At 32.8% G+C, this 13,342-nt stretch overlaps 1 protein-coding gene across 2 annotated transcripts in view; it reads right to left on the reverse strand.

The window, feature by feature from the left end:
- RTKN2 (rhotekin 2) overlaps window positions 1-13,342 on the reverse strand; it is a 75,390-nt gene that overhangs the window by 42,688 nt on the left and 19,360 nt on the right. For both annotated transcript variants that reach the window (XM_066349550.1, XM_066349549.1), the window contains exons 3-6: window positions 11,819-11,877; window positions 5,435-5,488; window positions 4,015-4,132; window positions 1,445-1,639 (exon numbers count right to left, since the gene is read on the reverse strand). In XM_066349550.1, coding sequence (XP_066205647.1) covers window positions 1,445-1,639; window positions 4,015-4,132; window positions 5,435-5,488; window positions 11,819-11,877 — 426 coding nt within the window. The remainder of the gene's footprint in view (window positions 1-1,444; window positions 1,640-4,014; window positions 4,133-5,434; window positions 5,489-11,818; window positions 11,878-13,342) is intronic.

The raw sequence follows: 13,342 nt of genomic DNA on the forward strand, positions 1-13,342 counted from the left end.
CCTGTTTTTTCCTTCAGTTTTTTGTATATATATCCAGAGAATTCATGATGGGAACTTCTTTGAGAGGATTCCAGGTTAAAAAAAAAACACAAGCCGGGTGGATCCCAGTCGGGCGCATGCGGGAGTCTGTCTGACTGTCTGTCTCTCCCTGTTTCCAGCTTCAGAAAAATACAAAAAACACACACACACACACACAAAAAAAAACACAAGACAAATTGAGAAAGTCACCAAACCATAATCCCTGATGAAATAATGAATGACCAGTAATGGCTGCTAAAACCATTAGATAAAAGATTGATAGGGAACTTTGTAATAGATGAATAAGGCTGGCAAGATCTGAACCCACTGATCAATTTTAACCTAACTAAAAGTGGGAAAAGGCCTCCTAATGAGAGAGAGAAGGCAGCACATATAATCAATAGGAAGTATCATTGCCCTAAAAGAGAACCTGAACCTAATCAGTTCTCTACATCCACCACCCACCAGTTGTAGGAAATACAGAGGGTAGAGAAAGACGTTTTCCTGAGACTCATGGACACAGATAAAAGTGAAGTGGTTACCAGGGAGAGGGAGGTACGGGAGAGCATTGTGGGGAAGGGGAGTAAAGAGGAACAAATATGAGGTGACAGAAAATGATTTGACTTTATGTGATGGGTATACAACATAATCAACTGTTCAAATGCTATAGAAATGTTGACTTGAAGCCTATGGACTCTAAATGATCAATGTCACCCATTAAATTTAATCTTCTAAATAAAATTTAAAGAAAGAAAAAAAATGTTTTAAACAAACCACAAATATACAATTAGCTAAATTCAAAATATAGGAAATTCTACAAGATCTAGTTTCTTCAATAAATAATAGCAAAAAAAAAAACTAGATGAGAAATTGTTAATGAATAAAAGAAACTTAAAGACTCACTATAAAGCAACAGTGTAGACCTTGTTCGATCCTGATTTGCACAAACAAATCATGAAAGTACTTTTGCAGAATTGCAACAATTTGAATACAGACTAGATATCAGATGATATTTAGGACTTATTTTATATTTGTTAGGTATGATAATGGTAATGTGGTTTTGTGATAAAGATAAAATATTTTTAAAAATCTATAAGAAAAAAAGCATGACATATAGAAATCCAGTTAGCAGACTGATCTGTAATATATATACTTTGACATATAAATAGTTCCTTTCAAGAAAAACATTTCATCTTTCTGGTAAATACTGGAATTCCAAATCACTAAACACACACTGTCACCCAAATTCTTACTTTCAAAATAAGGTATTAATGCTAACTCAGCAGGGTAAATGTCAGACAGCAAGTTTTGTTTCTGCTTCAGGATGCTTTTTCCATTTAAAATGTAAACATACACTCCACATACAAGACTTTAAAATGTCATACTACATAATTATACTATGCCACTATATGTATTAAAAACTTACGAAATAGCAGGACTGAAGGATGAACACGTTTCGTGATTTTCCTGAAGCACTGAATTTATTTTCTTCCCTGTCGCTTTACCTATAGATGTCTTCAGTTTCTTAGCTAATTTTTTTGGTGTGTTGGTTATAGAAGATTCTTCTGTACAGCAACTATATACTTCCACCTTTATCTCAAAGTCTGGCCTTGCTTCATTACTAAAAAGAGTATTCATAATGTTAGGAATTTAACTCAGTAGAAAATGCAGTTATAACATCCTCTGGTGTTTTCATAATTTAAAATTAGCATTTGAAATAGGTTTATGTCAATATACGTTAATGAGACAGAATCTGCCAGTGTTTATTTAGTATCTAAATGAGAGCATCACTGTAACTTCAAAGCTACCAGCTTCTAAAGTAGGTCAATCTTAACTAAATTTAACAAATATGTAGACATATTACTTAAAGAAAAAGAATAAAATGTTTTGCTGCCAATGTTATTTCTCCTTGTCATTCCTTTATCACACCTATTTTTTAGCTATTTACATTATATATATAATTTCCTGAAATGACTATTCCTAAAAAGTTTGAAAACAAAAAGATAAAAAAGGAGAAACAAAGGTTTCTTCTACTAAAACCTTTAATTTTCATAGGCACTTACAGTCCACTCACCACATGCAGCGACCTCCCCCTGAAACCCATCTTATGTGCCTAATCACTCTAAAAGAACATTTCAGTATTTGGTTATATAGGGGGAAACAAACAAACAAAACATGAAGAGATAGACTCAAGGCATAAATTTACTTGAGGACAAGTGCTGTCTTAATCTTTGTATTCTTAACCTAGCATAAAGGTACTCAATAAATATTTATTAAACTAATATGCAGAAATTCTACAATTTTAGCAAAGTCTGGCTTTACCCTTTTACAGACACAATGAGCTACCTTTCTTATGAAAGACTGTGGTGGTGTCACTAACAATAAAATACACTTAGAACCGCAAGAGGTTCATCAGGATGCTGCCTACAGACCACTCAGCAGCCTCAAGGTTTTAAAAATGCAGCACAGACTTTTTTAAGATTTAAATGGCCATTCCAAAGTTTGCATAAGTACAAGTTAATTCCCAGATATTTTTATAGTTTTTTATTTGGCAACTTTAAACATACAGTATTCCTGGTAATGACTAACAAATGTCAATATTTAGAGGAAAACCAGAGATACATAAATATTGAGCACTTATTAAAAACAACCATAACAAAAAGCACATTTTTAAACAACCTTTAGAACATCTGACTGCAGTTATTTTTAGAACAATTTAAAATATTTAGAGAATTTTTAAAAGTTATAAATCATGTGCTGTCTCCCCAAGTAACTTGCATTGTTCCTTCCCTGAAAATAAATTACGGTATTTGTCTTTGTGGTAAAACAAACAATAGCAAAATGAAGTGAAGAAGAGAGCCCATTAACAGGATAATCTTGACAGAAAAAAAAAATGCACTTGCAATAGTTAATAATGGAAATAAATGTATTTAAGTAAATTAGAAAATTATTTTTTAGTCTCAATTATATAAGCATTTGGTGATATTTTGGGGATCCTAAGTAAATTGCTTTGGTTCAACAGAGCTTATAAGAAGGCCTGCACTGCTGCTAATAACCCAAGAACAATGCATTTTATTTTTCTGTGTTGGGTAGTTAATGATGGGACACTGGACAGAAGCCACAAAACATGGTTTGCAATAGTTTTTTGGGTTTTTTTTTAGTGAGTGGCAAAGCTTGTACTCTCAAATCTTAACTGCTGCATAGCTCCATATCTGAAAATGGCAAAAACCATGTATACTGATTTTACTTTAATAATTAAATCACTATTAATAATAGATATCAGGATAGTGTCTTTGAAACACTGAAAGAAATACAAATCACACACTGATTTAGGACAATGGAACTTCTGAAAGGGTCCAGGAAGAACTTATGTTAGTTAAAAATGATTTCTATGGCTACCTAAGGAGTTCTTTCTGGTACTGTATTATGACCACAATAAAATGAGCCTGTAAAAGAGCAGGAGCAATAAAAATAGCCCTGAGGATCACCCAATTTTTTACTGTTTTGGAGTACTTGAAAGAAGTCTACCATAAGAAAAAGAACATCTCAAATTTTACTAAAGTGCTTCTCCTATGGTACATATTTCAGGACCATCTTATAAATAAAGTTGTAATACTGTTTTAGTGTTTCTGTAACTCTCCTATATGAGACATAAGAACCAATTTTATGCCCAAATTTACTCTCTATAAAATAGTTATAATGAGATTAGCTTGTATTCATAGTTTAGTTAATAATTAAATTATAAACATTTGTAAAATAAAACTTTATAGTCTAATGAGACAAAATATTTACTACTAATATTACCTGATATTTTAAATTAGAAAATTTCAAGTGCAGAAATGGGCTTCTTTTGAATAAAGTAACTTTAAAAATAAATTTAAAGATTTAAAGATCTGATGCTTCAAACATAACCCAAAGACCCAATAATTATGCTCTCCTTTAAAAAAGGCAAAATTTTATATTATTTTCATTTTCTAAAGAAAAAAATGTACTTACAATATGGTTACATTTTCAAAACATATATCTGTGATTGTTTTATCAACAATTACCATGTCTGTATCAAAAACTTCAGCTCCCATTTTGAATAAACAAAATATGGCATAGCGCTGTGATCCTAGAGAAAAAAAAAACATTTTAAGCTATGATCCATGTGACAAATCATACCTATAGCACGTTAAAATCTACTTAAAAATGAAAAAAATTAACTTAAAAATTTGTTAATAGATTCTTATTTCTGTACACTGTAATCCATAACTTTTTATAATGGCTATTCTGTCAGTATATATTAATACTTTACTCAACTAAAAAAGTTAAAAATATAGGCCTCTTAGCAGCCTAAAATAATCACCAAACTCATAAATTTTACCCTCAGAAAACCCCTTAAGCTTTCATTAATGGCAAATTTATTATTATATATATTATTACCTTTGTCATTTTGGTTTCCAAGTCTATTTAAGAAAAAACCGTTTTCTATTAAAAGAAGTTAAGAGCAGGCACGTTAAGAACAGCGAAACGGTCTACCAAACTAACAGCAAGGGAGGAAACCACAAAAACAATAAAAAGTAGACATGTGAACACAAAAAACATAGCTGCTGGGTGTTTTAATTTGGTGACATTTTAAAAGTATTAGGTGATTAAAGGGCTAAATCCTCATTATTGAAAAACTATAGCTCTTCAGAGAAACTTATTTTCTATAGTAATCAGAAAGTTGTACTTAATTCTCATATGTATTCCTTTGCATAATAAATTATATTTCCTAATTGCCTAACACATATACTAATCTGATTTTGGATTCTTCATATAAAACTAATTATGCTCAATATGATTCAGTCTTTAAAATGAGTAACAAAGCTATCACAACAGACAAGAAAGATAAAGGATTATCATATCTTTTCTGCTTTGCTTCTAACAGCTAGAAATCATTTGAGGTTAATTTCCCTGACCTCAGCATTACATGGATTTGTGAAGACTATATAAAGCTGTAAAAGGCTGATGGAAGAGAAAAAATCAGATCAAGCTAAAAACCTTTTTCTCTTACATAATCTGAAGAAACAAAACAAGGCAGAAAGATCTCCCAGATTCTGGTCAAGTGAAAGAAAGCATGCCTTTACCTTCACCCTTTAAACATTTTTTTTTTTTGTTCCACACTTCTCTTCCCTTATAACTAGTTACATACTGTCCTTGCACAGGTTCCTATCATCAACTAAAAGTGTATTAGATATGCATTATCTTAATTAGGATCAAGCAATTACAGTATACTTATAACTAAAAATCAAAGAAACACAGTTTAGCAAAATTTTGCTTATTCTGACAAATGGTATCAATTTATTTCAGTGTAGGAGCAGCTTTTTCTTCCAATAATACAAATTTACCATACACTAAAAAAATTTCAATTACAAATTAAAGTTATACGTACGTTCTTTATTGCTGAAGTGATCAGAGTCTTTCCACATAAGTGGTATGCGAATATCTATAAAGAGGGGGAAAATAAATGACAGGTAATAATTTTGGGAAATTTCATATCTTAAGAGTAAAATGAACCTCTGAATTCCATAATAGATTTTGACCAGTAAAGCCATTAGAATTTATTATTATTTAAATATTTTAACACAGTTGATATACACTTTAAGAAATAGCATAGATTAGATATATAAAAATCTATTATATTTATTTACATAATTTATTTTAAAAAACCCCACAAACTATAACTCAAGAAATTAATTTATTAAGGGAGGTCTGTAATAAACTTTGCCATACATTTTCATTTTGAGATTTATGTTTTCTGAATATATGAATTATGGGAAATCTAATGTTGAATTTCTATTTGGGGTAAGTGGCAGCAGCAAAAGTAGTTAAATACATTTCAAAAAGGATAGATTAGTAGAGACAGGAAAGACTTTAGAACTTTTATCCACTACGCAAACTTTAAAGATGAGGAAAATTGACTTGTCTAAAATCATGGTTTTTGGGAGATACCAAGCTCTTGACAGACTCTTTCCATTAAGATTTAACTTGTCTACAAAAGAATTTGTATTTGTGTTACAAACTGCAGCATTTCCCTTAAGAAATAAAGCTAAAGAGAGGAATGCATTACTTCTTTCAGCCTAAAAAAAAAAGACTATGTTCTAAAAGTAATAAATAAAAGTGATCTAAACATACTTTCTCTTATTCACACATTCTTCAAACTCTGAAGTAATTATGTCCATGATCTTTATTCCAGAAATTAATCTAGAACAGTGATTAGTCAAAATTTTTTATTCCTAGTTTCATCCATTCTTCCCTTTACATTTAATACTAGATTAACACTAGTAACATTTTCTGACATTCCTATGCTCTTTAAATATTTTCAAAGTTGAAGGATCAAGGTTCTACCAAACAGATTAAGATGTGTGAACTACAGTGTTACATAGCACAGTACACATCTCAATGGTAAAGTGAAGTTAGTTTCAATTACTCAGAGTATAAAACACTATATAAATGTCTCAATCCTTTGTGGAAAACTTGTTTAAGACACTTCCCTATTACAATTAGGAAGTTTATGTGCATATTTTCATACCTATTAATTATGTCACTTTCAAATAATTACAAATCTTTATGAAATACTGTTTGGCCCATTTAGGTAGTGCTTCACTTTGAGATCCCAGGATCTTTTATCTACATTTATTTGTTTAGAATATAGTTTCTAAGGTTCTTAATGCCTATTTCCAATTTCCTTTCTTTAAAAGCTTTTATTAGTCCTTCATCCCTAACCTAACCAACCAGGTAGGTATGTACAAGAGCCCTTACCACAGCTGCTCTAGCAGTTTTCATAAAAATTTTAACTAATTTTTAAAAAAGATTTTATTTATTCATTTTAGAGAAGAGAGAGAGAGAAGGGAGGAGGAGCAAGAAGCATCAACTCCCATATGTGCCTTGACCAGGCAAGCCCAGGGTTTCAAACTGGCGACCTCAGTGTTCCAGGTCAACGCTTTATCCACTGTGCCACCACAGGTCAGGCAAGTATCACCTATTGAGCTCTCTCCATCTGCCAAGCTAAATACTTTATACATACATATCATCAAACAATTTTAAAAATGTTTACCGATTTAATAGTCAAGTGACAGGATTTAGTTGTTTAGATTTGCATTTTCTTGAGTAACAAGAAAAATGTTAATACATTTCTCTCTCTTTTAAACATATTAGTTATGGTTTGTACTTTTAAAAGTAAATTATTTAATCTATGTGAGAATTTAGGTATGTGAGGTAAGAACATGAAAATAATTATTCTTATAAAAATTGTTGCAGCTCCTTTTGTATCTAATAGGTATTCTTTTTCTTTACTGATTTAATGATTCCATCTTTATCATATATACATCATTCTCAGTTCTTTGGTTATATACTTTATGGATCTAATTGAATCATTTATTAATGACTACCCTAATACCAATACTATACTATTACAATCATTGAACCCGTGGGCCGCGAGTTTGAGACCCCTGCTTTATACAGTGTGTCCGTAAAGCCATGGTGCACTTTTGACCGGTCACAGGAAAGCAAGATGATAGAAATATGAAATCTGCACCAAATAGAAGGAAAACTCTCCCAGTTTCATTCCTATTCAGTGCAGTTCGATGTGGGCTCATGCACAGATTTTTTAGGGCTCCTTAGGTAGCTATCCCGTATAGCCTCTACAGACTCGTCACTGACCGATGGCCTACCAGAACGGGGTTTCTCCACCAAACTGCCGGTTTCCTTCAAATGTTTATCCCACCGAGTAATGTTATTCCTATGTGGTGGTGCTTCATTAGAAACGCGCCAATATTCACGTTGCACTTTGGTCATGGATTTGAATTTAGCGAGCCACAGAACACACTGAACTTTCCTCTGTACCGTCCACATCTCGACTGGCATGACCGTGGGCTACTCCGCTGTATACACGGTGTTATATCATCATCTGCACATGCTGCCACATCATCCTACAGAAACTGGGAGGGTTTTCCTTTTATTTGGTGCAGATTTCACATTTCTATCGTCTTTTGTTGCTTTCCTGTGACCGCTCAAAAGTGCACCATGACTTTACGGACACACTGTAGAATACTATCAGATAGAAATACATTCTCCCAGCAACATCTTAATCTGATTTGCTGATTTATGTAAATTTTAGAATACTGTGTCAAAATTCCCCCTCCAAAATGTTTATTACAATTGTACTGCCCGAATTAATTTGGGAACTGACAACATTATAATATTCTGTCTTTACACAAAATAGCACAAAACAGTTACCCTTATATTTTTACTAAGGTTATTCTTGGGGGTAATTTTTGGTTGTTTTCATTGTAAAGAAGGTCTTGGCCTGACCTGTGGTGGCGCAGTGGATAAAGCATCGACCTGGAAATGCTGAGGTTGCCGGTTCGAAACCCTGGGCTTGCCTGGTCAAGGCACATATGGGAGTTTATGTTTCCAGCTCCACCCCCTTCTCTCTGTCTCTCCCTCCTCTCTCTACCTCTCTGTCTCTCTCTCTCCCTCTGTCTCTCCTCTCTAAAAATGAATAAATAAATAAATGAAATTAAAAAAAAATTTAAAAAAAAAAAAAAAAGGTCTTTACCCCCACCATATTGCCTAACTAGTTATTGTTGGTTTTGAGAGTAATTACTACTTCTTATATATTTATCTTGAATTTAGCCATTCTACTGAATTCTTTATTAGTTCAAATACTATTTCAGTAAATTTCCTTATATTTTCTAGGTCTACAATCTATATCCAAATAGTATTCAGTTTGTCTATTTCTTCTCAGTAGTTTCATTATTTCATTCTTTGGCTAGGATTTTTAAAACTGTGTTAAATTATATTGATACAATAGACATTGTTACTTTGTTCTTGATTTTAATAGGATTGCCTCTATTGTTCTATAATTCTGACTTGGCTGGAGATCTGTCAAAGAGCCTGCTTCTTACTTGACCACAATTGCTGACTCATTTCATTTCACAACTGTTCTTTTTCACAGCTGTTCTTGTTCCATTAGGGTGGTATTAACTATTTACACTATCTTGGGAGTAATATGGACCCTAACTTCCTTTGCTGCATACCCACCCTGTGGGTCAGTCTTGCCCTTTCCCATGCCTAGCTATGTTAGAGCCTCAAGAAGAGAAAGTGGTCGCTTCTTATCTATTTCCCGGGTGGTCAAATACTGTCAGATGGCAAAAAATATATAAACCACCAACTATGTTTCTTAATTTAGGTTTAAACAGTAGAAATTCCTTTCTGATTCTTACAAATGGTTGACTCAGTTTTAGTTCAGTGTTCTTATCCTTGTCTTTTTTTGTCTTCATTGACATTTTAATAAACTGAGAGTCACAAGAGGATGGCTAACTAGATGCCATCAAGCCCTAGCAGTATCTTATCTACCATAATTTTCAGAGGTAAAAACTGAGGCATTTTGTGAAATGATTTGGCTTTAGTTACTGAATTAGTAGTCAGTGAGTAAGCTCAGACAACTTTACTGCAATGCAATTATTTGATGTTTAGCAGAAATAATCAGAATAAACCTAAATTATTCTTTTTACTTTTATAAAGATCTACCCAGTGAGTGATGAAACTGCAAATAAAAAATCAGGTATCTCAATGTAACCTCAGAAACATTATAAAAAAAATGTGAATTTTCAAATTTCTTTGGTTTTATTTTTTACAAATATACAAACAAAATATAATTAAGCAAAGATGAAAAGTAATTACATATATATCCTATTTTCAGATACTTTCGGTTCCTTAATTAAATTTAAAATTATCTTTTGGAAAAAAGGAACAAATGAGAAATGTTTAATTCCTGTACTTGAGTATTTGTGGTCAGGAAAATAGATTTTTCTCTTTAAATGCTTTTACTTAAGCACTCTTCTAAATGTACAGTTAATGCTAATTTCATGAATTGCTGCAGTCAATAAACTACTATCAAATGACGATAGATGTTAACTCTATCGTCATTTGAGTCTTCAATATTAACTTGTCTCATTTGTGTACTAAGTAGCACTACATCGAAAGCAAGAAATGAAGGATTATGTTTAAATATTTTTAGAAAATCCCCTTTAAATATTTTCTCTGTCATGGTAAAATATTTTAAATATAGTGAACTACTATCTAAAAGTACTGTGTTTGGCACCAAAATGATACAGGGGGTATGAACATTTTATTCCAGTCTTCTAACTGGAAAGATGAAAACATGAATATAAATAACTATAAAATAAGCAATAGATTTTTATATAGTTCAGTTATTTTTCTGATTTTTTTTTTTTTTTTTTGCTGAGGGCAATTTCTCTGATTTAAGACAATTACATCCTACATAAAATTCAGGTCTATCCTTCATATAAAAAATTTTTTGTTTATTCATAAGTACATTTCTAAAAAAAAAAATCCCATGGTGAGGGCCTGAAATGCAGCAGAAGGGTCTCTGGAGCAAAGTAAACAAGGCTTTTGGCCAATGAAACAACTGTTACTACTTAAGAACGGATGGAGTTCTGTTGCTTCCAGTATTTGTACAGGGTGCATCATCTACCCAGGGTATACACACGAGTCAGCCTGTCTTCACTTCAATCTGTGGCATCTCCAAGCTATTGTCTTGAGCTTCCTTAACACTTTGGAGAAACTGAGACAAAACAGCGTAAGTGCCATCTAGTGGTAAAGGGTCTCCTAACTGCATTAGGAATTAAGAAGAGGAAACATCATTTCTAACTGGAATTATAGGGAAGACTTTAAATATGAGCAAACATCCTAAAGACAGTATCGTTATTTCAAGAGCCAAATGGGTGTCAGAAGCATGGGTGTGCAGACAGAACAGGGAGAGAAATGTCCTGCTAAAGCAGACAGCTTATATATAGGAACAGTAGAAAATGTGCCTAGAAAAAATAATTGGGTCAGAATAAAAACTCTGGGGTTGGGGAGTGGTCTTTATCCTATGGGTAATGAAGAATAGTTATCCATCCAATATAGTCACTGAGCAATTACTATGTGCAAGCATTTGTTAGTATACAATGATGACCAAAACAAACATAGTTCCAACCTTCACAGAACTTCTAGCCTAGACAAACACTAATAACATTGTAACTTCTGAGCAGAGCCTTACCAAAGCAGTGGCACAGTGAATAGAGCACTGGCCTGGGATGCTGAGGACCCAAGTTCAACACCCCAAGGTCACCGGCTTGAGTGCAGGCTCACCAGCTTGCACATGGTGTCACCGGCTTTAGCATGCAATCATAGACATGATCCCATGGTTGCTGGCTTGAGCAAGGGCTCATTTGCTCTGAAGGAGCCCCCTGATTAAGGAACATGTGAGAAAGTAATCAATGAATAACTAAGGTGCCTCAATGAAGAATTGATGCTTCTTATCTCTCTCTCCCTTCCTGTCTGTCCCTCTCACTATCTCTCTCACTAAATGAAAAAACAACAACAACAAAAAAAACTTCTGAGCAGAAAAGACATGGAGAGTCAAAAGACTTGAGTCTACAGCCCAACTCAATCACTTACAGGAAGTCATTTAACCTTTGAGTCTATAGAGAAAGAGAACTACCCAACATACTTCACAAAGCTGCACTAAGAAGAAAACTGCATAATATATGTAATATATATGAAAGTTTTCTTAAACTATTTGTAAAATTCCATATTTATATGAACAGCATAACGATGAGAAGTGTTTTAGAACAAATATTCTGATGAGGTATGTGAAATAAAATGAAGAGAATGCACACAGGAAATTTTAAAAAGCCCCCCATCTCTAGAAGGTTACTTTATATAATTTACTCAACAATATAAAAACGATCTATCTATAGCATACCTGATAAGGCAATCTTTCCTTTACATGCTGTTCGTTCTTTAGTTTCAAAATTCACATCACTGTCAAAAGGAAAAACCTAATGAAAAAAAAGATCTTTCCTAATAAGCAAGTACACACATATTCATGAATAATAATAACTATTTGACTTGAAGTAGTCAATAGCTAGCTGGCTTTAAGGTAAATATACAGAGCTATTCTCTTTGATTTTTCACATAAACTTTACCTTCCCTGGTGAATATATACTGGCTTATTCTACAATGAAAGCCTTTTGTGATTACTTACATTTATAAACGGTATGTACAATATTTGTCCAGGTCCCAGGAAATGTAATCTTGGATTGCCATTTCATAAATTATATTTCTATCTTACCAGATTATACATAGTTGCCTCTGTTGCCTGAAAAAGTAAATGAATGCCCCAACCATGAACTCATGAACTTGTTGCACAGGAGAACCTTATCCTTATAGAGCAGGAGTCGGGAATCTTTCTGGCTGAGAGAGCCATGAATGCCACATATTTTAAAATGTAATTCCATGAGAGCCATACAACGACCCATGTACATTACGCATTATCCAATAAAAATTTGGTGTTTTCTCGGAGGACAGCTGTGATTGGCTGCAGCCACCCGCAACCATGAACATGAGTGGTAGGAAATGAATGGATTGTAATACATGAGAATGTTTTATATTTTTAACGTTACAATTTTTCTTATTAAATATTTGTCTGCGAGCCAGATGCAGCCATCAAAAGAGCCACATCTGGCTCGCGAGCCATAGGTTCCCGACCCCTGTTATAAAGTATAACAAGTATTTTAAAAATTACTGTTTTCTATATTTATATGCAGTAAGATAATATTTCATTTCTTTAAAATTCCAAAAAAACTAATCATTTACTAAAATAATGAATTAAGGTGGAAAAGGAAGGGATGGCTCTATAGAGAGAATAAACTATGGAGAGGAAAATATTACCATGTCAATAGAAATGTTTCAAAGGAAATTCTTAGGATATAAAACACTTTCAAGTCTGACTTTAGAATATACTATTCCCATTAAAAAAAGTCTTTTAAAATAATTATCTTGTACTAGATCAAATCAATCGCATCCTTAAATATTTCTCCAATGTCCTATAGTAGAGATTAGCATTCCATTTCTAGAGCAATGTTTCTAAGAGCATTTTTCTTTGAGCTTTTCTTTTAGTCTTTATTTAAACTGGTTAGCTAATTAACTGCTGGCTAATTTAATTAGGTACTTCCAAATGTATAAGATAGAAACTTTTCATTTGTTTGATTTTGTAAGAGGGCTTTTAGAGAAAGACTGGGTGGGAATTTGAAGTGTATTTAATTTTCAGAAGAATATGGCACCATCTCATCCCATTTTATTTAGGAGGCTTGCTTAAAAGATTGTATATGTTCATTATCATGTGTCCAAATTTGAAAATAAAATGTATCAACCTACATTTTTTTACTCTCTTACTGGATTAAGCACCTAAATACCTGTATTATAGCAAAATATACTTCAAATAAAC

Source organism: Saccopteryx leptura, chromosome 9 (genome assembly GCF_036850995.1).
Source record: "Saccopteryx leptura isolate mSacLep1 chromosome 9, mSacLep1_pri_phased_curated, whole genome shotgun sequence".
In the NCBI taxonomy this organism is placed as follows: domain Eukaryota; kingdom Metazoa; phylum Chordata; class Mammalia; order Chiroptera; family Emballonuridae; genus Saccopteryx; species Saccopteryx leptura.